This window comes from Apteryx mantelli, chromosome 12 (genome assembly GCF_036417845.1).
Source record: "Apteryx mantelli isolate bAptMan1 chromosome 12, bAptMan1.hap1, whole genome shotgun sequence".
NCBI classification, from domain to species: Eukaryota; Metazoa; Chordata; class Aves; order Apterygiformes; family Apterygidae; genus Apteryx; species Apteryx mantelli.
In genome coordinates, this window is record NC_089989.1 from 10,718,523 (window position 1) to 10,745,458 (window position 26,936).

A 26,936-nucleotide genomic window follows, 5' to 3' on the forward strand; every position below is an offset into this window, starting at 1 on the left:
TGCTCCTGTTGTCCACTGCACGAACTTCAATGAGATAAGGAATTGTTTGCCTTCCCTGTTATGTTTCCTATTAATCCTTATCACTAAATTAGCATCAAATAGTATTTTACATTATACCATGAGCTTATTCTTTTAGCTAAGCTACAGAATTTGAATCGACTTTTCTATTTATGTTGTTATTGCTGAGTTGATGCAACTAGTATAGAGATTAGTACATGAGATTTTTAAAATATATTTAAACTAATAACTTAAATGTTGTGAATTTTCTGTTATGCATTTTATTCTTTTTATTAGCCTTGTATTTACTCTTTGACTGTAGTTGGACTTTCAGCCGAAGATTTTATTGAAGTCCATCTTTATTCAAGGAATATCTCTCCTGAGCTGAAAACTGAGGTTCTACAAAATAGATGAAGGGTTTGAAATTTTCCTCCATTGTTCTTACTTAACATTCTTCAGGGTTGAACTTCTTTCTGCAATTATGTCGCTACTTGACCATTTATCTCTACTGGAAGTCCCTCAAGTCCTTTTTTGCTCTTGTAGCCTCTGGTCCTCTACAAATTTTCTGCCTCATTGTTTATCTGTCTTTCTCCACCTTTTTAATAATAAACATTATAGGCACTGAAACTCTTGTGGAACATTAAAGACTTCAGCTATGATAAGAATGGCCATTTATTTCAAATCTTCCCTTTTCTTCTTCAGTTGTTAGTTGTCACTGATAATGCTTTGTCCCTCTGATATGGGATCATGAGCTATTTATGGCAGTATTAGGCAGGGTAGCCTGTCCTTAAGAGAAAGTAGGTATTTCCCAGACAGTATGAATGTGGTCTTGGGCTGTTATCATGAACTAGTGGGTGCTCCTATTTGAGTAGGAATTTAAAGAGTCTATGTGATAAGTAATGATTTACTAGAGGATAAATGCCTAGTCTGTTTGGTGTGTTACTGTTATGTTACTAAACTGTTTTATTCTCTGTTACTTAGCCCTTGCTCTTTTCAACATTCTTTCCTACTCCACAGAAATCTCTTAAAGGTGGCTCGAAGATTTGGCCGTATCCCTGTGTGGCCTTGTCTGGTTTGTTACTGTTGGGGTTATTTAGGCTAAAGTGCAAAGGATGGAGAAGCTAAGATTGTGTCTTCTCAGGGAATGTGGAGCTTCAGCAAAAAGTAGTATGCATGCCCTGTCTGTTATATCAATGGTTCTGTTTCCTACGAGTGTAGTAACAAATCCCCTAGTGAAAAAAAACTACTGAAGTGAATTACTGCCTTTGTTACTAAATCTACATCAGGCTTGTCTTCTGACATAGGTCTGTTGTTTAGAGATCATAGCTCTTCACACACATGATGATGTAGCTGTGGCTGCAGAGGTCCACAGTATAAACTAGCCCAACTGATGAAGAATATGTTCACTAGCTACTATTTTCGGTACCAATCACTGCTTTTCACATATTATTTTCTAGAAAATCTTCTCCTCAGAAACACTTTCAGAAGCTAGGAATAGATGGTTTGGTCTTCTGCAGGGTTTCTTGTTTTGCTTTGGTTTGCTTTGAAGTGTTTTACAGAATTTCTGTTTGCAAAAACTGTTCCTTCAGGTTTTAAGTGTGCTAAGTAAAGAACTTGTAGAAGGTTTAAGTAATTAGGTGATCTGATCCTACAGACTTTTATAGTCATAGCTATGTCAGTCAGGGATGTGACCATGTATGATCTCTAAACAGCATAACAGTGCTAGCAAAATGTATATAAAGAGTATATTTAAAATATAAAAAGTATAAAACATATATAAAGAGTATAAAGAGACCAAGCATATGAAAAATTCAGATTTTAGACTTGATGCTTATTACTTAGTGTAATATAAGTGTACTTAGGGAGGTGGGGAAAGCTGAGAGGTTGGGGATTGCTTGATTTCTATGTAGTATTTTCTTCCTATACTACTTCTCTGTGTCAGTTACTGTAGCTGCTTCAAATAAATCATTGAATTGGTAGATTTATGAAGAACAGTAGCATTAAATTTGCAATGTGTTTAGATTTGGAAAAATGAAGAACAGGGAAAATGTCTAGAGAGAGTCTGAAAGATGTTTGGATATCATCTCTAAATGTTTTGACCTATCGTGCTGCAGAAGAAAGATAACTTAGTCTCAATTCATTTTTTTTAAAAAAAAAATGCACAAGTATTCTTTAAATTTATTTAATTTATTTTGAATCCCAGTGAAAATATACACTAAATAGATATATAAAATATCCATTTTATACAGTACTGTCAGTAATGAGATTTCTGTGTGCTGACTTATATAAGTCAGGGGAGTTGAGTTCCAGCTATCTGCTGCTTGGGTTCAGCAATTTTAGGGATATACACTAACATTAACAAGGGATTCCTCACCCATGTGATGTCAAAAATATAAAAGAGGAAACAAAAATTAAATGAAGAACATAGTTACAATTGTGATAGATACAAGAAAATGTTTGTGCTGGCCTAAAAAGAGTTTAATTACCACTTCTATTAAGCTTCAAGCATGTGCTAAATCTTGAATGCTACTTTGTAATCTTCAGAGTGCATCAAATTACATTGATAGTGAAACATGGAAGGACATTCCCTAGTTAAAGTTGCAATAATAAATATCAAAAACTTTAAACGTTTTTTGTATTACTTCTTAATATGAAACCCACCTTTATCTCACTAACTAGATTATAAAAATATATTCTAGTTTAGTGACACAAGAACTCAAAATACAGTACCTTTTTGTTGCATCTTTGCCTGTTTACTGGTTATCAAAAAATGGCGTAAGAACTTGTCCTTGAAATCTGATAAATTGTTTGCAATTAAAAAAAAAAAAAGGAGAAAAAGACCTTATGATGGAAAAAGTTCCTTTTACTTGATTTTTAGAATTTATTTTTAAGAAAAAATGTCAGAACTTTGCGATTTAAGTAAAGAATTTAACATCTATAATAGGAAACATCAAATACAGTTTCCAGTTCTACTTGCAAGAGTCTTTCCATGAGATATAAAGGTTTATGCTTAAATTATTCAAATGTAGGTTGAACATTGTCAAATAACACAATGGATCCTACTAATATATTGTTTCTACTTTATTACCTCGAAACAGTGAATACTCTGTAAACTGTTTAAATAGTGTAAAATTGCCATTTCTCCACCGATTTCAAGTATTGTAAAACTGATTTGGACAGACTGTTTGTGAAGTGCCCACCTTCTGTGCTACTGAAGGAAATTTGTAAGCTGCACGCTGTTTCGGGCTAGAATGCAACGGAAAGTCGCAGGCTGAACCTCCCAGTATTTCACAGGGTTGTTGAAGAGGCTTATGCCACTGTATAACGCTTTCTTCTTTCTTCCTCCTGTTGGACAGAAATCATTCACTCCCAGTTTTGCAATATGATTCGAATGGAGGAAGACAACCTGCAGCAATAAGAAATGGTAAAATATAATATTTAGTATGTAAATTGGAAAAATATCTATGCAATCATTGGCATATAGGTAACTGAGGATTTCTATGACAACAATTGATACAGATTTTAAATAGTATCAGGAATTAAAAATTTGTGTTAAATATTTAGAAGATGTCTCCCTCCTGTCACATTCTCTCCCCTCCCAGCCAGAAAGTTTTATGTTCTTTTATTAGTGTGTTGTTAGAATGATTTGACTCTATTGTTATGGAATATTCTCTTATAATCCAGTATCTATATTTTCAGTGGTTTAATAATAGTAATAGAAAGTAGTCTGTAGCAAAGTTGGTATTAGGAGAGACTTGTGGGATGGTTACATGAATGGATGAGTTTAATGGTGATGTAGCTTAAATTAACATCTTGTGATATTAGAGTTTAGAATTCTGTGAGTAAAATAATCTGCATTGACAAAAGGATTCTTTTGTTAGGAATAACTAAACTTGCACTACATTTTAAGTTGGTATTTTTTTTATATGTGCACATGCGCATATATTTATCAAAAGATGCTTCCTCTGAATGGAGGTGAAATAACAAGTGGAAAGAAGTGAAATTCAGAGGTGAAAACTTTAACCAAATAGCCTATCACGTGCTCTGTGATCTTTGCGTTTCTTCATGTTTCCTCAAGCTTCACCCTGTTCTTCATCCCAACACATATGTCATCTTATAAAACAGATTTGGTTCTAATTGCTATTTCAGAATTCAGGGAATTGAAGTGATTTGAAAGCATTTTATTGCAGAATTGTTCTAGTTCTGTCAGGTTGCTAAGGACAAATTTTAGTCTTAAGCACTTCAATTCATCTTCATAAGATATTTTGTTTGGATTTAGACTTTTCAGCATTTGAAAGGAAAAATTTCAGTTCCATCTTGGTTAGATTTAAAAGCATCTATAATAAACTTTTTGAAAACAAATTTTCTTGGTGTAGGATACTGTTTTCCTTTTTTTCTAGGAAGTGATCCTGCTGTTTGAACTTACTGTTTTTAAGTAGCTATTTTGATTGCAGGTTTTACTATTATGTGTTTTGTGTCAAAATATCTAAGTGACAGTTAATTATGCTTTTTAATTATGTCCCAGTCAGTATGATGGTGTGAAAATCAAATAACTTAACACACCAAAGCATCTATTAAGTTTAGTATATGACCTGCAGATATTTCAAATCGGGTAGTCCAGGAGGAACTTTCTTGAGCTTATTTTTTTCAAGATGGATCTCGCGTACACGTGGTATGTTGGCAAAACTTCCATTTTCCACATCCTTGATTTTATTGTTCCCAAGGCCTAGCCTAGAAATGATACAAGAAATGTTTCGTTAAAAATCGGTGGAGATTTACAACAGCATTGAAGCATCCTTTTTTAAAGATTTAATTACATATGGAGTACACATGAGAAAAAAGAATTGGGGAAGGATGATGAAATCTTACCCTTGATAGAAAGAAAATCACCATTGACCTAATAAATATTTTTTCTTAATTTAATGTCTACTTAAAGAACAGTAGCTAGCCAGATTATGAGCAGCTGCCCAGTTTTGCATGTAGATTTTCTTCTTTTAGTGGTAAGGGTTAAAAGGATAAACATCAACAAATCTGGTTGTAAATTATATCATGCCCTTTTAACAAGTAGTGTAGCTACAAAGTATATTAATATGGTAATAAAAAATGTTTCTTTAATAAATAGCCCAAAAAAGCAAGTTTTGTAAAGAAACAGTTGTATCTAGCTTCATCAAAAGCATTGTTTCTTAAAAATAAGCAGGTCCACCTTCTTTCCTACTTCCATATTTTCTTTAATTAGCCCTTAGTTAGATTTCTTTGCTGTAAGACTTCAACCTGTGCAGCTAGGAAGATCATTCAGAAGGTGGAGGCTCAGGGCAGTTTGGAGTTGCTGTTTCCATTCATCCTTCAATCCCCTCTTCCTTCCTTTCTCTCTAATTTCTTCAGAAACTCAAGTTGGTAGTTAAAAACAGTTCAGGTTTCTACTACGAAATCCAAAATTCAGTGCTGCTCAGCCATTTTTTTCAAAGTACTAACTAAGCCTTAGAGAAGGAACTTCCTTCTTATGTCCTATATCTGTGATCCATTCTTCAGTACCATGCATTTTCTTTTTCTTAAACCCCATTACATTTGGAAACAGCTATCGGGTTGCTTTCTTTACCACCTACTTTGTTTTTCTTAAGCCAGTTTTCAGCAGCTGAATCTACGTTTTTCTCTTATAATCTACCACTTTTTTCAGGCATTTGTGTACATAAGCCTCAAATTTCCTTTTCTTGCTTCCTTTTTGTATTTTCCTTTCGGGCACATGTGGATTGTCTCCTTTCAATACGTTTGTCCCTCCTCTGGTATAAAAAGCTATTTTGACTCTTAAATCTTACAAATGTAATTGTAAGAAAGTTCCTGAAATAAAAATCTGTTGCTGTTGCTGTATACCACATTTTGTGGGGGATTTATGAGATGAGTGACTGAGTTAAAATGCCTGGGTCAGATAGGTAACAGGCTGGGAAAAATATTAAATACTGTTGATAAATAATGTGACCACAAATGTATTTTAGGCTCATATGTTCTGAGCTTGTGAAATGTATACAGTGCTTGTTAAGTGACTTATTACTGCTAGCATATTATGAGATACTATATAAAAAAAGATCCATTGCACATCACTAGGACACCATGAGGTAACAATCTGATGATTACATTTTGTAATCAGATACTATTTAAAATATACTTCTATTGAAGTTGTAGGTAAGACATGTAATAACAAAGCTAATGTTGTATACTTCGTATTTTTTTAAAGTTTGTTCTTTTTATTTACAGTGGTTCCTTCTAAAAACTTTCTACTTCCTTTTTCTCCTGACCTTTTTCAAGTAAATAGTCTGGTAGGAAACATTCTGCATAGTAATTGTTACCTTTGAAGATCTTTATACCGGTTAAAATCCTCAAGTTCGATTGTTGTGATCTTATTGTCATCTAAATGAAGTTCTAGTAGACTGGAGGGTAGTTCTGATGTAAAACAAATACACAATGAGAAAAATGAAACCAACTTTTAAAATATGTTTTTGTTGGAATATTCCCAACAACTTCTTTCCTTTGTGTTTGGGATTGGGTGAAAAATCTTGAGAGATTGTCTGCATCAAATAAATGGGTATTACATACAAGTATGTTACTTTTTTTAACGCTAATTAAAGTTCATGCTAATTGTTCTTTGTCTGCTGTAGAAAGAAATCCTTTTTTTTTGCTCGTCTTAGTTTTTTATCTGATTTCACAAAAGTTTTTTTTTATATTATTGTTTTACAGCTAAACTATTTTTCTTTAAATGTTCTAGTTGTTTTGTATTAGCTGTTCTTCTGTAATCATGTTAATAATATTTATCCTGAAGTTCTGTGTAAATTATGATGCCTACTGTAAAAGTGATAGAATCAGGTTCAGAGATGGTAAAAATTTTCCTGATAGTTTGATCACTGAATGTTCTTGTTTGGAAAATTCAAGCCTGAGAGTAAACTATGATTTTTCAGAGTTTTAGTATGTGGATAATCATGGTTGGCAAGATGTCAAATTTTTTTTAATGTGTAAGAGGAGTTATCTAACATAAGAACATGGTGTTTCTGTGATTTGGCAATTTGATTATTAAGGCCTAGAAAGAAGAACGGCCAAGGAGGAATAATATTAATCCTTGACCTTTCCATAGTTTAATATATTGCATTTTCCAGTATTCTACAGAGGATCTCTCAACAGAAATAGAACAAAACAGGATGATGGGCAAATGTTAATTTTTATATATGGTTTTCTAAAGCTAACCATTGACAGCTGGAAAATAACAACGTGAAAATGCTTATGGTGATGTTGAGAAAATAAGTCAAAAGGGATTTCAGAGTTCCAAAATTCTGTATAACTTTGCTAACTGTCTTTATAATGGCTTCCATGCACTTTTGGTTAACTGGATATTATGTGCAGTTCTTCACCAGTAAGTAGACCAAATCACACTTCTGTGGCACCTGGGGCAGATGCCTGTAGGTGCTTATTCCCTTCCGAAGGCTGTAGCAGCTGTGCTGCTGCGGCTTTTGACACGTGTTCTGGCAGGATCGCTTTGGGAATCCTTGGGAATTGCTCTATGCCAGTTGACATCATGTTTTTTTTTCCACTTCACAATTCCTCAGGGTGTTGCTTGCGTCTGAGTTACAGTATTAAAAGAGCAGACTATCCATCTGTCCATTTTAGATTTAAAGTGCATTTTGTAATTTTTAAAAATCTTTTTATGCTAATTTAATACTTATAGTTAGAAGGGGCCTTTTATACTTAGTCTCTATTTGTGTACAATGTGTTCACCATGAATTCAGCTGTTTATGCTGCCTAATATTTGTCCCATGGATTGGAATGCGTGCTTTATTTCCTGGTAGGATAATTCTTCATAAGAAAGATTAAATCTGAACCATTTTACATGTTTGTGTGTGTTGTGGAGAGTCAGAGGAGCTGGGGTTACAATACTACTACAGGGATGTCTTTTTTGTGTTGGGAGGTACTAACTACCATTACCAGCTGGGTAGTTTCTGATCCTAAAATTGCCATATCTTAAGAATTAGGGTGGGGTGGGGTTTTTTTTACTGTTCTTCTACAGAGTTACTTTTGTGTATCTCATCTTCCTAGAAGAAGAGATTAAATTTATCTGAAAAAGGCACTAATAAAAATCGTGGGGTCTAATATGTATTTTCCCTGTAAGTTAAGGAATGATATAGTATATGGTACTGTGCTTTTTTCTTCCGTTTCTCTATTAGCTAGTTGTTTAGAGCAGTTGGGTTGTTGCAAATTGTGAGAATTTGGTTCAGTAATATGTTGACTTACAGAAAAATGCAAGTAGAGTGTTGTACTGAGCTCCTTCATGGTATTTTCTTTTTTTCTTGAGTGGAGATAGATCATTGGTAAAGCTAATGTTTTAATTTATTAGAACTCCAACTCAACAAGTTAATTGTTCTATATGAAGCAGTGATTTAGTTTTATAGTACGTTACTTGGATATAATTAAAATATTAATATTAAATTTCACTTAGCAAAACTCCATCAAAAGATGTATAAAACACTGAGTCATTGCTTCTGTGTTTCATACTGAATTGCCATGGATTGATCTTGCTGCAGAGCATGTTTGAGCTTCAAGGATTTAGGAGAGGCTGATGTGAAAGACCTGAAGTGTATTAAAATTTGCTTTGCTTTCACTGCTTGGCTGCTTGTGTCAGTTCTTCACGTCGTTTCAGGGGGGAGAGCGGCGTGCCTGGGCCAGGGGAGTGGGCCGCCTGGCAGAGGCGGCGGGCCAGCGTGGGGAGATGTGGTGTGCCTGTGTGCGTGCACGTGCTTGCCTCTGGCGGGCTTTAAAATTGGATACTAATCGCAAAAAGAAAAAATGAGGTAGAGCAAATGAGCTAGGAGATGCTTTGGAGGGAATGAACGGGAAGATAAGTTTAGAAAAGAGTACTTATGAACATTTTAATAAACATAATATATGGTAAAGAATTTTATTAGGAGTATACTGGTATAGATAAGATAGAGAATATAAAACAAAACATACCTTTAGGAACTGAAGTTAATTTAGCTTCTGCAATTCTTATATGATAGATATTTACTCCTTCAAAAGCTCCCGGCTCTATTCCGTCGTTGTTTAGAGGATTTGCGCTCATTTCTGTCCGGGGGGGGGGGGGGGGAAGAAAAAGTACTTACACAGCAGGAATTTTGTGTGTGTTACACTTGGTTATAAATAACTGGTTTTATTTTATTCATAATGATGGCTTCCAGCATCTTAAGAATCAATTAACGTTTATTTAACCTCACTGATTATATCCCAAGATGAATATTTTGGAGTTGTGTAATCTCTGGGTATTTCTTATTATATAATAACATATCTTTGCCCTACCCAGGTCTATCTGGAAAAGCTGACCAGACATGCATGCAATCACCTCAGTAGAAATAAGAGCTGCAAATGGAATTTTATTTGTAGGGACTGCTGTTAATTCGCTTTGATCATCTGCTCTTGGGGATGGAAGTGACAGCTTTCAGTGACTAAAGACTGTAGAACCTGGCTTGCAGGGTTACCAGGTACCTGACCTATTTTGCAACTTCTCATAGCATTATGAAAGAGAGTTTCCACAGTGTGGATATCTCCTTACGAGGAAATTCCTCACTAGGGAAATGTTGGAATGAAAAATACATGGAGTATGCTAAATTTTCAGTATACATTTCTATTTAGTTGGACTTACCCAAAACATGTAAAGACTTCATTCCTTTAAAAGCTTCCTTGTGGATTTTCTTCACCTTATTAGCATGAATTCTGAGCTCTACTAAAGATTTTGGTAGATTTATTGGGATCTCAGTTAGCTGATTATGAGACAAATACAGTCGTCCTAACTTCTTTGTTGATTGAAAGGCTTTTGGATGGATCTTGGATATTTTGTTGTTGTTCAAAGCCAGTGCCTATGGGAAACAGGAAAAGTAATACAAAGAACATACATCTGTGGGAATTTTGTGATTATTTATTCTAAGTGAGGGGTTTGGTATATAATTTAGTAATTAAATTATTAAAGTAATGTTTTATATTTTTTCCAGTTTACCAAATTTTGATAAAGGAGCTTATTCACTAACATCTAATTGTATCAATACACTCTTTTTTGTTAGAATAAAACTTTGTACATATTTTGTGCATTTCACTTAATCATGAAAAAAAAGAAGAATGTGGAGTATCAACTGGAAGGTGAAGAACAAGTAGTCAGAGCTGACAAGGTGCCAATGAATTGATAAAACAAGATGTTTGTCTTCATATGTTTTGTGGGGTTCTATGAGGATTGTATTCTTTTTTGTTTCATTTTGTTCCTTAATGCAAACAAATGCTCAAAACTCAAAATTTCAACTTTTATTTCAGCATGATTATGCTGCAAAATAAAAGCCATGTTTTTTATCAGAATTTCTTAAAAGTTAATGTCTGTAAACCAGTGATATACACACATCAATTTATATCTTATTTGCCATAATTTTCAACTCTTGTGGATTTAAACATCTCTCTTGACTATTCAGTATGCTTTTGGACTGTTTCTTGTTCTTGGTTACTATGTACTTCTATATAAAATGATAGTGTGTTATCAGATAACTTGCAAGTCATGAATTATTTGAAATTATTTTGAATGTCAGAACACATCTCTGCATTTCCATATCTAGATTATTCATTTTTGTGGTTTTTTTTTTTTTTTTTTTTTTTTTTTTTACTTCTCTGAGCTGTGGCTAGAGGTAAATCATCTGCTCACAGGGATTGTGGAAAAAACAGCAAAACAGAATTAATCTTTTTCCCAGCAAAAAAGGGGATGGCTTAAGGAAATAAACAGGAAATTCTCCTTCCTAATCCAAGTGGCCATCTGTGGCTTTGCTAAGGAAACTACTGCTCAGATAAATTGTACAAAGTAAACTTTGCTTTCAGTAAAAATTCTGTTAGGTCTTGCTACATGGTCACAAATTAACTGATGAGAAAAATCAAAACAGCTCAGAGTTTTCCGTTGTCACATAATTAAAATGTGACTCATATATAATGTGGTGATTCCTGATGTATTCCAGTGTCATTCTCTGTCACTGGAGGTTAGTATCTGTTAGAGAGTATATACTGAAAATAAACTGCAAATAGTGTGTTTACCCTTACTTTGCTGGTTAGAGTATTCTGAGCCCAGACGAGAGACATCCAGCTGGAACCGCAAACGTACTGTTGCAAGCAAGGGAATTGTATGGTTCCCATTTTTTCTATTCTAGACAAACCCATAATAATTAAAAAGCTCATTCATAAACACCTTATCTGCATCTCGTAAATTTTCAGCTCTTGCTCAGAAGCCAAATATGACTAAAAAAAGATTTGTTTTATACTGGTTTAATGGGTCTCTCCTGTCTTTTTAATGTGGAGTAGGATGTCTCTAATTTGTTATAACTTGTGGGATGGATTTGTCATTTTTACAAGCAATTCAGTCTTCGTCAGTACTGGATCTCGAGTGACATCTTGTGGAACTGTGCTTCCCGAAGCAGGTTGACTTCATCTGCCTTTCCAGGCATCTGAGATTATTTTATTTTCTTTCATTATAAGAAGGGATTATTATCAACTGTTACTATCTAGCTTTATTGGTTGCCAGTGGTAATTATTTTGAAGTCTGTTTTACGTGCGTGTTTGAGCATGTTAAAAATAGTAGTAAAGCACATGATGTCTTCAGGAATTCAGTACTGGTCTGTTTTCTGTTCAGGTCAACCGGATTTCTATCTTTACTTTCAATAGCACGTGTTCGTTGTATGCTGGGTACTTTTGAAAATACCCCTCAGAAGATGCATCTAGATCTCCTGGGAGATTCGGTTCTGCGAACTATTACAGTTTTGTACACCTGGGAGCCAAGTGGGCGAACAAGGAGGACTTGCCTTGCAGCCTTTAAAATATAAGAAGTAATTTTCTGCATGCTTAAGATTGAATAAATCTTGGGGAAGTTTCTGAAGTGACATATGTGGTACATTTTCTGGATGTTGTAGAAAGTATCATAGTTCTTACAGCTCAAAGAAACTTACTGCACATCATACATGAGCAGCCAAATATGCAGGCATATACGTACTCTTGGGGAGTAAAAACACCATTTATATTTTAAAAGTATTGAAATATTTCAGATTGCTAAATAAGATTTAAAAGTCGGAAAATAACAAGCTTACATAAAGTGATGCGAGTCCTTGGAGATCATTTTCCTTGACCTCTCTAATCTTGTTGTTTTGAAGGTCGATCATGCGAGTGTCGGGTGGAATGTTACGGGGTATCGATGTCAAACCTATTGAAGTGCGTGAGATAAGAGAAACCTGACATATTTGTGTATCTGTCCAGAGAAAATAACTGCTAAACAGAAAAACACAGTGAGATTATTGATGGCTGTGATGGGGAAGAAAATGCCAACAGCCATAAAACAGATGTCAAAAGAGAATACTTTTGATAATGAAAGGATCTAATTAAGGCAGAATGTAGGACAAAAATGTGTGGATGATTTCAGGAGGACTGCTTCTACTCCTGCAGACTGTGACAAGCGTCACTGGCGTGCCCATTACACACGCCCGGCATCTGCGAAATGAGCAGCCTCCAAGCCTAGCTTGGTCTCCAGACACTGGCTCAGCCCCTGGAGGAAGCAGCCCTTAGAGAAGCTGAGCTGGTGCTTCGGCGTCAGGAGCAGCGCAGCTGTGGGGGCTTTGATCTCTGCTCGGTGTCTGGGTGCTCCTTGCTACCTCTGCTCTGCCCTGCCGTGCCCTATCTGTTGTGCTGGCATAGCTGCTTATATAGCTATACAGAGAAGCGGGAGAAAAGCATTCTCAGCTGAGAAATGTGTTCTCAGTAAAAACAGCCAAAATATAGTCTTCCAGCTGCCAGAACTTAATTGTCATTTGTATAAGCTCTCCAATCCAGTTCACTGCTTTAGTCGCAGAAGCACTTCAATTCATACAGGCCAAGGTTCTGAATCAGCGGAAGAGACTAATGGGGGACAGTAACTTGCTTTTCAGTGGAAGTGCTGATCTAAGTATATATCAAATGGTGGTTCCACTTTACTAACAATTATTTCACAGTTAATAGGTTACAGTTCTTCAAAGATAAAGTCTATTAATAGTATTTTTCCATGTGTGACCTTAGGTAAACCAGCTTGCAATCTGTAAACCAGATTAAAAAAAAACCCACAGCTGATTGGCTGCAAAAGAAGTTAATTTTATTTCCTAATTGTAAAACTTTTTTTAAAATAGAAATTTACTTTTAAAAATTATTCTCAATTACCAATTGACATGTTATTTTTTTTTGTCATGTTTTGACAGCACTTAAAAAAACAAACAGGCTTTGAAATTTGCCCACCTGTGGGAAATATCCTCATAGAAAGCTATTGGCTGTATACTTCTTAGGCTTAGCAGACAGCAAATGTTTTAGTTTCCTCTTTACTCTGATGAAGGGCTTCTAGTTTTTATTTGTTTTTGAAAAAATATGTGCTGTACCTAGTTCTTTGTGCAAACTATTTTAGTATTGATAATTCTAAAGGGTTTCTATCCTGTACTCTATTTAAAATACAATCAATGAAATCATATTGTATTTTTAATTTGTGTTGATTTTTGTGTCACTAGTATGTTAAAATTCTTGAGCAGAAATAATAAGTATTTTGTTAGCATCAGTTCTAGAGAACTGGCATATATACCACAGTGTTTTGTGGCATAAGAAACACACGGGCAGCTATTACCTAGCAGGTAACAGAGTAACTTCTTGTTGGCCAGTGACTTGTTCATGTGTCAAAGCTGTGAATTGAGTGAGTGCTTGTTTTTGTGTGGGAGAGTTGAAAGTGGGGAGGAACTGAAGGAAGTACGTAATAATATTGAATAAGACATTAATATAGAAGAGGGATGGATGAAGATAAGCAGGAGAAGAGTCAGGAGATGGATTAAGGCAGTCTTAAGGAGGTCTATTTGAGGAGCTGAGTGACTGGTAAATGATAATAACAGAGGAAAGAATAACTTAACACAGTGCTGTTCAAATGGGGAGGGGGAGTTCAATAAGCAGGAGGAATCCAGTGCCATCAACATCATCCTGTCCAAGAGCAAAGAATAGCAAAAGAAGGGAAGCAAGAGAGGGCAGATGAAAGCATCTTGGTTAGTGGAAGACAAAAGCTGGAAGGCTGAGGCATAAATATCATAAATGGTCTTTTATATACTGACTCAGTGTTTCTAAGACATGGAAAGAAGAGCCTGGGATTAAGTTTAGGAATGGTAGCAGAGCTCTGATGAGATCAAGTGTCATAGGTGCTGAAATAGAGCATATGGATATGCATGCTAAATCTGCATTGGTGAGAGGAGAATTATCCATCGGGTGGCTTGAATCACAGAAAAACTAATGAGCACTTGTTCAGATTGGAGCTATAGTAATATTTAGCTATTTTGACCATTAGGGACTAATATGTATCTGTGACTGATAATATCAGTAGCAGATTTGCCTTTGCTTAAAATGTTATGGGGGCCATGTTCAGTTGTAATAGAAGTTAAGCTGAGCAAAGAGTTCATTTCCCTTCTGTTGTGCTCTTGAATTATAACTTCATTGTAGATAATTTATGGCCTCTTTTTTCTTTGTTATCCTTTCTTGTCATTTGATCTGCTGCTTTGTAGCTGCCTCTCTTTTTTGAGAGAGGGAACTAATAGCTTGGCTAGTACAAACAGGAGATGCAACAAATTTTGGTTGTCATCTGTTTGGACATAACTTCATGGAAATAAAGGGAACAGCATAAAGTATTATCTAAAATGTGAATATACATGTTTGCCATTTTGTGATTGTTCTCTTAGTGGATAGAAAGCTATGCAGATTATATGTGCTTATTAATCTAGAGAAGTATTAAGTTAAATAAATTGTTTACAGTTATTTGTTACATATTCTAAATACCTTCCTAATCTATGTTGTTATCAATAGAAGTCATTCCTAATGTAAGGGGGCTATAACAGTTTATTCATTTTTTCTAAATTGATGCACATAAATTGGGAAAGCTTTTATGTTGTATCAAATGCCAGAGACAACTTAATAGTTGATATTGTTTTCCATCCTGATTGAAGCAATGTAAGCTTCAATCATGAAATCACTATTCATGAAAATGAATAGTATAGTCGTAGAGTGTGTGTAATTTAAGGAACTGTAGAATTTATCTTTTAAAAGGAAAATCTTCTGAAGAAGAATCCAGTGAAAAACAGATGCACAAATTAATTCTTACCCAGATCAGAGCAGTGGACGACTCTCACATAGCACTGGCATCCAAAGGGGCATATTGGGAAGAGATCAAAAGGAATTAGTGGTATAATTGGCTCTGTGGTTGGAAATAGAGAATTGTTGTCGTCGTCATCATCATCGTCCTCCATATCTTGCAGCATCACATTCTTTAATGTAAAATATGAAGGACCAATGAGAGGTTTAGCAGAGCATAAAGCCAAGAAAAGAAGGAGCACGTATTCTTTCATGTCTTCTTAATCAGGATAACCAATCTTGAAGACAAAAAATGTTTAAAAAAACCAAAAAGATAAACAAGAATTAGTGAATGTGAAACAGCAAATAAACGCATTGTACTACTTACTTCACTCATTGCTATACTACACTGCACTCTGTGGTCCTAGATATGGTCTCTTATGAATACTAAGGATTAAGAAGTGGATTAAGAAGTATATTAAAGATGAAGAATATTAAAAATATTCTTTAAGTAAAATGTATTAGACTGGTGTCATATCAAAGTAGGGTTTTTAGCTGAGTTAAAAAAATAGTATCATCATTTACGTGAGGCTTTGAAACAAAGTACAATTGGATCAAGGCTTTTAATAGAGTGGAGTGTGATCTTTGTAGCATGTTTTACCAGAATTTGGAATTTAATTTATTTTATTAATTCTTAATGGAAAGATATTTTTAATGGGGTATATAGGCATGTGTGCATTGCTTGCATCTAGAAAAATTGAAAATATTTACTTAGAAATACATAAAATGCGTTCATCAGGACACTCCCTAAACACTTCTGGAAAACAGATTGAGTTTTCAGTCCCAACAACAGCTTTTCCCATATTCCAGGCATTCATATTTTCGTAATGATAAAAGGTCCCCTTTGTATTTTAATACAAGCACATTTGTATTCACTTGTATTTGACCAGGGCTCTCTTCTCCGACAGGGATTTGCAGGTTATGGATTCATGTCATTTAAAATCAGTAACTGAATGAAACTCTAGAAATGAATTGCAAGCCAATGCTTTTGTGTGAATATTTTTTCAATAAACTTTTTTAAACCTATTTCTGTTTCCCTGAGGTCGGTACATGATTGCTAGGCATCTAGCCCAAAGGGGCTGTACTTGAATTTAATGCTATAAAAGCCATTTGCTTTCTAGATTACCTGTAACCTGAAAGGATCTTTCTTCAGTAATCCGATGTCCCTCAGTCTGGAAGACAGAATGACATCGGATCAGTTAGGGCATCTCCAAAGCAGATAAATCCAAGGCAGATAGCTACTGTAATTATTGTCTGATGTTACTGAGAAGAATGCACAAGTTACCAAGGACTTCAAAAGTAGAATTGTCTTTAGAAAAATACAGGCAACACTACCTCACTGCAGCTATTCATTCAAATTCATTCTGCTTCTCTGAGAGCAAATGTTAACAGATTTCTCTTAGCCACACCTGACTGGGAAAATTAGGAGTCTAAATTGTCCAGTTCTGAATGAGAGTATATCACGTTACCTGGGTAATGAGGCTCCATAGTTCAAAACTCTTGGATATTTTCTATGTGCTCTGTTTATATTCTAAATTGATCGAGTTGATTGACCAAATAGTCCCATGAAACAGGACCCAAAGTAAAATAGAGATGAGACATTTCCCAACAATGTTTTACAACTCTGTGAGAAAATCCTGTAATTCATGAATCCATATAAGTTCTAAAAACAAGTGTCTAAAACATTATGGACAGAACATGCAACACTAAAGGCAGATAAGACATTAAGTATGAAGAATTGACTTCTTTCAATTTCTGAAGAAGTACACCAACACTGAAGCTAATACAGTTTAAATTCTGTCTTTCTACTGGAAGTCTTAATGATATGGGTTGGAATTTGAGGACTGTACTTTCTTTTTTCAAAGGTTTCCTTTTACTTTGTGTATAAATGATAAATGGGAACGTGTTTGTCAGTGTGATTTCGTGATCATCACTAAACTTCATGCCTCAGGAAAGCTGGTGCTATTTCCCCAAAATAGCTGTGCATTGCCACCTCTAGGTTACAAAAAGTGTCTTTAAATTTTATTAATAAATATAGATGTGTTTCCATATGTGGCATTTAGGTTTGAAATTTCTCTAGAACATCTAAGAAATGTTATGAACAAAGTAGGTACCAGAAATCAGGGGAACGTTCTGTTAGGATCCATAGGAATTCTGCTAGTCAAGACCTATGGAACGTAGGATCAAAATGGCTTGTTACTTATTGGAAATCCTAGCTGCTGCTCTTTAATAGGTGATTTTGGAATAGCTTTTATAAAAGGAATAATTTGTGTAACCCTGAAATGGATCATTAGCTGGACATATCTAAATATTTTCAGTCTCTTTCACACAGTATGTGAAGAATTCGCTATAGTGAGAACTAATGAACTCTTAGCAAATAGAAATTGATGAATTTATTGGTCATCTAAGGCTTGTCTTTGGACAAGACTTTGGAAATATCATGATAGAGGGTGACCAAAGTGTTTTTTCACATGTCAGCTCTCATTAAAAAAAAAAAAACTTAAAAAATCAGCCCTCAACTCTACAGTGTTTCCGTCCCAAGTCCAATTCAGGAAGCACTTTGTGTCTTACTGTACACTGTGCACAAACCAAGAGGGGCTGTTGTAAATGTTGTTATGCATATCCTGTTTATAAAATGCTTCTGTTTAGACTATTGTAGACTTTTTTTAGGGAAGTGCTAAACGGATGTCGATTCTTGTTTGATCATCTAATTAAATACTTGTTGTTCTGTTTATAGCTGAAAAATCTCATGAAATAGGCATTTTGCCATGGGTCCTTAATCACAGGAAAATAAGTGCACTGATTTGTGTAGGGGTGTTGACTTGGCTTATTCAAAGATATTGTTTTTTATTTTTATTGCTTTTCCTTTATGTAAGATCATTTTGATGTTTCTTGTATATGATTCTTAACAGTATTAGAATGCTGTGTATTCCTTAGATTGCTACTAATGTTACTGGAGACATTTCAAGGTGTGTAAAATGATAAAAACTAGTAGTATTTATATTCTAAAATCCTTATCCTTTCAAAAAGAATAGAAAGTGACCTCTTTCCCCCAAATAGGGGTTTTTCTGTCAAAAAACAGAAGCACAATGTACTTTGTGTCTCAGGTACGCAGCATATAACTATAGGTTTTATTTATTGTAATCTTCTAGTTAAGTGCTTATTTAAGTATTCTACCTTTTACTGGAGCATTTAACAGTCTCTTAAAGCTTCACACACATTTTCTTTTGTGTTCAGAATAATGTTTTGTTACAATACTCTTAGCAAAAATGTTAGAGTTTACTTGCAAACCTCTACAGTATGTTCGATTTTCTTTTTGATAATCTTTAATTTAAATATCTTAAATTACTTGCATACTAAAGTGCGTTTTTGCCTTTTATGAGATATCAGGAAGAGGTGGTGATGCTGCCCACCTCCTCTGAATAGTGGTTTAAAAGGCTAATCCTTATTTCAGGCCTTATAGGATAATGTCATAAGCAGCAAGGTGATATATAAATGCTCTTAATCTCTTTACAGAAGCTAGACCAGAATGTGGCAGAGAAAGAGTCACTGGAATAAAAAGACAGAATAAGGAAGAGGGGAGCAAAGGTCAACCCCAGAGACTACTTAGGAATTTTGCTTGAAAGTGTCTGAATATAAACAGTGCTGAGAACGTGTGGAACCTTCAGTGGTTGGTTTGTAGTGAATTGCAATCATGTCTGGCTGTAGACCTTTTGAATCCTTGGCCCTATCAATCTTGTATCTCACCTTCAGCAAGATAGTTGAAAGGTCCGGTACTTTAGTCACACTGCTAGTCAGGAGATGATGAGCTTGAAGCTCCTTATTCTTGGCCAAGTGCTTTTGTTCGGTGATAGGCTGTTAAGCTGGTCTTCTTCCTCTGGCAGCTTATGAGTTAGAGATGGAAAGTTCTGTGCTTTACTCAAAGTAATGTTGTTGTACAATGTATACATGTAGGAGATCAAGTTTTGTAGCATATTTCATATCCTGGGACATCTAGCTTTTAAGTTCCTGCTGACTTCTACATGTGATGGGCGTTGGGTGTATAGTTTCACAGTGCCTAAATGATCATGTCTCACTTATGTTCCTGAAATGCTCCTCCAGATTTGGCACTAGGAAGCTATGTAATGAAAGTGTTTAAAAATCTGTTTCCATACTTGCAGCTGTAGCAAATGGATTGTATTTTTCATTTCAAATATTCAAAAAGAATCATGATCTCAAACTATGAGAAAGTTGAGGCTTTGATTGCACTAGAGGCTAATGTCAGCTCTTGGAAAAAGAGTTTGGTACAAACGGTTCTATGAAAGTAACATTGTAGTATATGATTGATTAAGTCTGTAAGTCTTGTGTGTTAAATCTCTTGAAAAAAGCCCCTACGCAGAGGAAACCTGAGTGAGCTGTGTTACTTTTTTTTCAGGAAAGAGAAAAAGCCATTGCTTCATCTTCCCACTTTGTCATTAGGAAATCTTTATTGCTAATCAGCTTTATAGTTAGGGGCAGCAACTAAGTTTGACTTCAGGGTTCCATTGGCCAAAGAACCACACAGGAGGTTGTGGAGGTTTTTATTGTTTTTTATAGCTGAGGTTTTGAGTTTCCCAGTAAATAGATGTTGCTAAGTCTCTAGCAATACTCTGACTCTGCAGTTCATCTCAAAGAACTTACACAAACTTTTTGGGTGCTTAACCTTCGAGAGTAAGAGAATTAAAAGAAAAAAAAATCAAAACCAAAAATCCAAGATCCTAATGATCTTTCTGGAAATACTTAAATTATTTTTTCAAGAGAATTTTATGAAATATTTAAATAATTGTTTCAGAAAATACAGCTCAACAGCACAGCTGCTGCCACTTGAGGCTGGTTCTGCTCCCAGCTGCTTGCTCAGGCTCCTTGCTGAAGTGATTGAACTCCCTACACCAGTGTAAAACTAACATGAGCAGGAAAAAACCTCATGTTCTTTCTGGGTGAACAAACTGAATCAGCCTGAGCGTCAGAGCCAACACAAAGGAACGGGGGGAACAGCCTGTTTTAGGGGGAAGGAAAGTAAAAAGGAATGAGAGGGAAGAAGAGCACAGGACAACTAGTTTTGACACATGCAAATTGTTAGACTGGCTCAAGTGTTTTAATGAATAATAATCAGGACGGATGGTTATTGCTTGGACAATGTCTGCCCTTGCGCATTCACAGTTTTACAGGCCAGAACATTTAAGATGAGTTTGAGAAGGAGTGTTGTGAAGTCAGGGAGGGCTCATGTCATTCTTGCATCACACCTTCTGCACAGCAACCCTCTTTTCCTCAAGTACAGAAACTTCTGAATCGTGCCTTTCGACTGGAAGGCTAGCCACCTCCACGTGAGGTGCCCCACCGTGGGGTGTAGCCTTTCCACGGAGAGATGCTATACAGCTGACTTTCTTTCCTCATGTTTCTAACAGTCTTAAAATCTGTGCTTATTCTTCAGGACATATTTATCCCCAGTAATGTGGTGATCTTTACCAAAAGTCAGATTGCCAAATGGCATATGGAATATATGAACTTTTTATGTTATTAATATAGTATAATATTTGTGAATTATAAACTAATTTAATGCAGGTGACATTGCAGTATGTTAAAGTGATCAAAATCACTTGCAGATAGTAAAAATTGAATGGGAAATCCCCACATAAGTGCTCAATAGTTTTATGACATGAAAATTCTAAACATGAATTATGAGGGAAAAAGTGCTTTTGTGGGGACAAAAGTTTTTCCATTAGTATGGAATGTCTGCATGCACTAAAAAAAGGTTTGAATTCCCTGGTGGTTACATGCCAGTAGCAGAATCCTGCAACATGTGTGTTTTGTTGTCTTATAAGTTATGACACTGAAAGAGTTAATAGGTAGAGTGTTAAGACCTTCAGAAGACTAAGAATTATATTTAGAAGTCACTTCTGTTGCTGGTGTAGGGAGGCAAATTTCCTACAGCATTGTTTCTGAAAAGGAAATGTTTAAATGACACATTGGTGGTCTTTACAGCGGCAGAGAAAAATCCCTGTGTTCATTAATAACACAAATCATTACAGTGTGCACAAATTTTGTCCAAAGAAAGGCAAGACCATAGCTGTTTTGAAAACTATATTTAAAAATAGTTCTGGTTCTATTAGTCATTGTCCCATTCCATAATAAATGGATTTATGTTTAACTCTTTGTCTACTGATTTATTTAGGTTGCTTAAGAAAAATAGGTGGAAACTTTTTGCTCAGTAAGATGACTGAAGAAATAATTGTGCCTTGAGCAATAGTGCAATATTCAAGTTACATAGTATGGCAATGAATAACACATTTGTAAAATAACTTATGTTTAGAGAATATTTAGTTTTCTTAGAAAACACTGACTCATGTTACTGAATGTGATGTATGAACATTTTAAGGTTATTTTGAGTTAGAGGCGCTTATCTATAATTCAGTCTTTCATGTTTCATTTTTAATTACTCTTCTGGTATCTACTTTAAAAAAAAATCTCCTTGACTACTTAATTAAAGAAAGATGATACAAAGTTATAAACATAAGAGCAATTGTGATTGAAGGATAGATTTTCATAGATTGGATTAACTGAGAAACAAGAGCTTATTGTGTCAGTTGTTAAGAAGCTTCATCTAACAAGTCCTTTAATAGTTAAATAGCTCACTGTTGCCTTTTTTTTTTTTTTTTTTGTGCTTTGGAGCTCAACTGTAGTAAATACAGAATTATTTCAGCTGTGAAGTAGATTTTAAAGTGTTCCATAAAAAATTTAGTACTTCTAACTCTAAATTATCTGACGTTGTTAATCTGCGTGATATTGAAGTACAGCCTGTTGCTTCATTCTGTACTGCTGTTTAAGTAGAATAGATATTCAAACACAACATACCTTGCAAGTTTGACAGTTCTTCCAGAAGCACTGTGATAATCCACCTGAGGGCTTTGTCCAGTTTGTTTCATAAAAAAGAGATGCAAGGAAGTTAGGCTGAGTGCTGTGAAATGGAAAGTAGGTATGAAGAAAAATTCCACTTCAAAACTTCTTGATCCTCCTGGCACCCTGGGTGATACCCGAGTAAACTGCTGCTACAGATTAGCCCATCTTAGTACTGAAGAATGATATTAAGATGACTTGTTACTACTCATATGTTTTTCATCACTGCCTGTATCACAGCCAAAACTTCTGGCTTAACTCTAGACATCTAGTGGAAGACTTTGTAAAACCTGTAGTTTAATAACAGTTGACATCAGGCCATTGAAAGTACAATGAAGTCCATTTCAGTCAATTCCTGGTAGGACATTGCACTTCTTATTAATGATTTCAATGGCCATTATTGCTTCAATAAAAATAGAAAGCCATAGCCAGTGACAAGAGTAAAGCAATAGACTGTAGTGATCAGCAAATTGTCAAATCTTTTCTGAACTTGTAAAATCAATACTTTGTTGTGTAGTTATGTATAAATAGAACCTCTGTTTCAGCAGACGACTATCTGGTCAGGGAAGCATGTAAAATGTAGAACAGATTTTCTTGGTCAGTATAGTTAACTTATTTGTATTGTGTTTGAGAAATAAAACATATCAGTTTAAAACAGACAGCATGTACAATGTTCTATGGTAAAGATTGGAGTTGTGAGCTTAAAACAAAGTCTGCCATGATTCAAGCCAAGCTGCATTGTTTGTACTGACATGCACATCACAACATTTAGAAACTGGGCTATTCATTGTTTACCTTGAGTAGGCTGCCTATTTATATATACTGCAGAAATATATGACGAATTGAGCTTGCTTAAAGTGAAAGGCTCATAGTCAATATCATGTCCTGTGTCTTTAGTTTTACAATACATTCTATCTGTCCACATGTGACTTCACCTGTTGACTCCTTTCTATGTTGAGAGACTGGCCTTGCTAGAAAAAAATATAGATTTTTTTTTTTAATCTCCATGTAATTTAGTGTTGCTTGTAAAATGACAGTTCAAGTAGAATATTCATTATTTTGTCTACTGTTATTTGCTTAAGGAAGAAAAAGATACTGTTCCAAAAATTAAAACTTTGGTGCCATCATACAAAACAAGATAAGGCTCGTGTTACCTATTGCATTGTTCTTCCATGTGTATTCCAGTTTTAGTAGAATAGGTGAATGCTGATAAACGTTCTCCCTATCACTTTTTCCCAAAGGATGAAATTACAGTTTCAAGAGCAATCACGTTCCCACATAAAAATTTGAGAGATGATCTTAAACTTTTCTGAAATCTCAAATTGCATGTATCTGCATTCTGTTGCCTGCATTTAGAAACCAAAGCTTCCTAAGCAAACACTCCTCTGTATTTTGAATTAGTTGATTTGGATACATTTACTTGAGCAAATTTGTGTCAAATTGCTGTTTAAAAACCTTCAATGCTTTCTTGGCTCTTGAAGAGAAGAGAGAGGGGCCTGAGGGTTGGGAGGTAAATGTATTGGATTCCTCTTTTTCACTTCTCCTTTCAATAGTGGAGTGTTGAATCAGTAGCAATTTCAGCTGATCCTATTTTTTCAGCAATTTTGGATTTTTTTTTAATTATGGAGGCTGACATGCAGAGCTTTTCAGTAGTAACTAGAAAAATGTGACCATCCTCTCTCATAATGGATTATCCTTGTGTTTTGTACAATATATTGTGTCAATGCAATAGAAATAAATGCTGTTTCCACTGAAATGCTGTTCTTATAATGAAACTGTTTAATATCTTAAAACATAGGTTTAGTATTCTGATCCTTACTATAATTGCATTCTAAATCACCTTTTCTGGTCACTTAACTACCAAATTCTGAGCTTTAGATGTTGACTGTTAATGGCAGTACTAGAAACTAAAATAGTCCAATTGTTCCCAGTCTAGTTTATGAGCATGTTCTTTTACACACTTGGAACATATTTCCAGTTTACTAAAACTAACTGCTATTGCAAAATTCCTTTCCAAGCTTACTGTTTCCAATATACTTCAACTTTTGGACCCAAAGACATTACATGAGCCAGCACAGTAGGCAGCTGTGGAGTTCTACAAGCAAGTTGCAGTATACGAACTAATGAAGGATGTTAGGTACTCGGTTCAGTGTTCCTCTCAATTTTTGTGTTAAGACTACAGTGTACTTACATAGAGTGTGCAGCAGCCCTTTAAAAGATATATAGCTGCTACCTTTTGAGGGGAGAGTCAAATGTTGCTTTCTTGGCTATGTTATAAAGCAGTTGATTTGAGGTGATATGGTTGAAGAAGCTGTTAAAAGAACACTTTATCTTACTGCTAGCATTTGTCTTGCACAATAAATAACTGTTCTCAGCTATTCATATGTAGCAAACTCTCTCACATTCATTCACATCTATCTAAATTAATTAAATTCAAACTCTTTGTTTCCCTCTAGGTTACAAATTAACACTTAAGCTTACCTATTAGGGTAACTTTAGGTAGGGGAACACTTTTATCCTAGTTTCCAAATGGTGTCATTTAGCTCTGCAACTTAAAACAATGATTCATTTTTTGAGTTCTTTGATATTTCAGAAGCCCTAAATAAGAATTATAAAAAGAAAATGGATCTCCAGAACCACAACAAACTTGAAGTTGGTTTAAAAAAAACCCTCTACTTTTTGTAACTTTAAGAGTTGAAATGCTGAAGTAAAAAGTGACCTTGTTACAGCTCCTGACAGTGTAATATTTTTAAAGCACATGGTTCCCAGGCATCACATTCCATGACTTTTCTGTTTCATGAACAGTGATTTTTGTTTTTTTTTAAATAATCTGATATAAAAATGCTTCTGCCACAGTCGTTTAATTCATGACGTTGGGGTCCTACTGAAGAGAGATACTACTAAATAGAGGCTAGTGTGAGGGTCTTTTCCATGCAAGCAACTGTTTGTATGTTTTCCTAAGAAGTATTAAGTATATAAATAACTAATTTAACTAAATTACTAAATAACTAATTTAACTAAACTAACTAAAAGGTTATAGGAGATCAAACAGTTTGTTCAGGCCTCTTCAGTGATTTCTATTTCTGCCAATGAGGGAGTTGGTTGAAAATTAGAATTCTACCTTGCCTTAAAATGTCTAATTTACTTGTATGAATAGTGCAGCTTAGTTTCTGAAGCAAAGAAAAGGAATACCTCGAGTATGTAGTGGTTCCAAATACTATCTTTCATTATGGCGAAATATGCAAATGAAAAAATTTTGTATGGTGTTTTATAAGTAACATACCACATCAGTGAAGTAAAATGCTATCTTGATTTCTTTATTGCAAGTGACTATATTTTCATTTGTTATATGCTGCCATATGCAGCTAAGGCTTACATTGCATTCACTTTTTTTAAGCTTATCTTGTGTACATTTGTTATTGCAAGGCAAAATAAATACTTTTTCATTTGCTAGCAATGTTTATAAATGTGGTTTACATAAAATGATGAATCTAACATCAACTGCACAAATCTCTCTTGGAGACTGCCCATAACATTTTATTAACATGACATACTCCTTTCATGCTCGCAACCAATCCGTGTGTAGTGCAGTCATATGTTTTGGTTTTAGTTAAGTTCTGGCTTTTATCAAGTTGAACTACACCATTTAAACAAGTCGGTTATAGAAAAACAATATTCTTCAGCTTCCGTGGGGCATCTTGATTCTTCAGTATTTCCATGTAAATATGTAAAATAATCATGAATATTTAAGATAATGCATGAGTAAGCATTTACTGGTTAATAGAGACAAACATTTTTTGTGTATTTTTGGCAACTGACTTAAACTGCAACAAAATATACTGTTAATTTTGCAGTCATAAAGTCTTTAATCTCTAGCATTTATTAACAACATGTAAAACTGATGGCAGTTCATACCTTGCATATTATAAGATCGTGTAGAAGAGCTGTAAAGCCAAGTGCGTATGTACGTGCATCCATATGATTGTCATACTTGTCAGATGCTGCTGAAAACCACTGATGGAAAGATTTCTTCTTACAGTTTTAGTGCTTTATGCTTGCAGATAGTTTGTGTTGCCTTAGGGGAAAGTATGTTAGCACTGTCCTACCTTAGGCCATAGATTAATACAAACCTCTGTGTGTTGGCATGCCAATTTAAGAAGCCCCCAGCTGGCTCATTCCCACTTTGATGCTGATCTCCTTGTTGTTCCTGTAAGAATGTTTGTGCAGCAGAGTGGATTGGGAAGCTGCTCCGGCTGCAAAGTAACCTGCTTGATGAGTGGAGGTCCTGAGAATAGCTTGGTTTCTGCGCGTGTCGGTTCTGAGTCTTGCCTTTGATGCTACTTACAAGTTTGCGTAGTATAAGAGAATCTTTTTTGGAATACAGATACTTATCTGTCCTGCAGGCGTTGGAAACACCAGACGTTCTTTCACGGAAAATCAAACGGTAGTTAAAATGAAAAGCTCTGCAACCTGTGCCAAACTACTGAATCACTCAGATAATAAGTTCTAAAGGAAAATGTTCTGTTCCAGAATACAAACTGGACTGAGCACATTTCCTCATAGAATTTCAAACATTTACTCTGTCAAAGTTAAACATTTTTAAAAAAATAAAACCTGATCACCTATATAAGGACATACTGTTTTTGTCATTTTTCCCTTTCTATTAACAAACAGTATGTAAAGGATAGTTTCCTTATACACAGCCTTTTGCTAGAGTCATGTTGTTCTGAACTTTAAAAGCAACATTTAAAATGGTAGCTGATTTAAATTTCCATTAAGTTGGGCATCCTGTTGTTTTTATTCCAGAA

The 26,936-nt window shown here is 35.0% G+C and overlaps 2 protein-coding genes across 3 annotated transcripts in view; one reads left to right on the forward strand and one right to left on the reverse strand.

Moving 5' to 3' along the window:
* The window catches only part of CENPP (centromere protein P), a 163,887-nt gene that overhangs the window by 70,922 nt on the left and 66,029 nt on the right, over positions 1-26,936 (forward strand). The gene's annotated exons all lie outside the window — the stretch shown is intronic.
* On the reverse strand, positions 2,166-22,349 carry ASPN (asporin). Its single transcript, XM_013945277.2, has 9 exons — positions 22,087-22,349; positions 16,343-16,388; positions 15,188-15,455; positions 12,132-12,244; positions 9,671-9,884; positions 8,986-9,096; positions 6,339-6,432; positions 4,590-4,728; positions 2,166-3,403 (listed from the first exon to the last, which is right to left on the reverse strand). The coding sequence occupies exons 3-9, from the start codon at positions 15,429-15,431 to the stop codon at positions 3,206-3,208; spliced, it is 1,113 nt and encodes a 370-aa protein (XP_013800731.2). The 5' UTR covers positions 15,432-15,455; positions 16,343-16,388; positions 22,087-22,349; the 3' UTR covers positions 2,166-3,205.

Excerpts from the sequence above, each read along its gene's own strand:
- ASPN (XM_013945277.2), bottom strand. The coding sequence starts at position 15,431 with ATGAAAGAATACGTGCTCCTTCTTTTCTTGGCTTTATGCTCTGCTAAA. Across the intron at positions 9,097-9,670 it reads GAAGTCTTTACATGTTTTGG|AAATGAGCGCAAATCCTCTA; the intron begins GTAAGTCCAACT and ends CCCCCCGGACAG. Across the intron at positions 4,729-6,338 it reads CGGTATAAAGATCTTCAAAG|GCTAGGCCTTGGGAACAATA; the intron begins GTAACAATTACT and ends TATCATTTCTAG.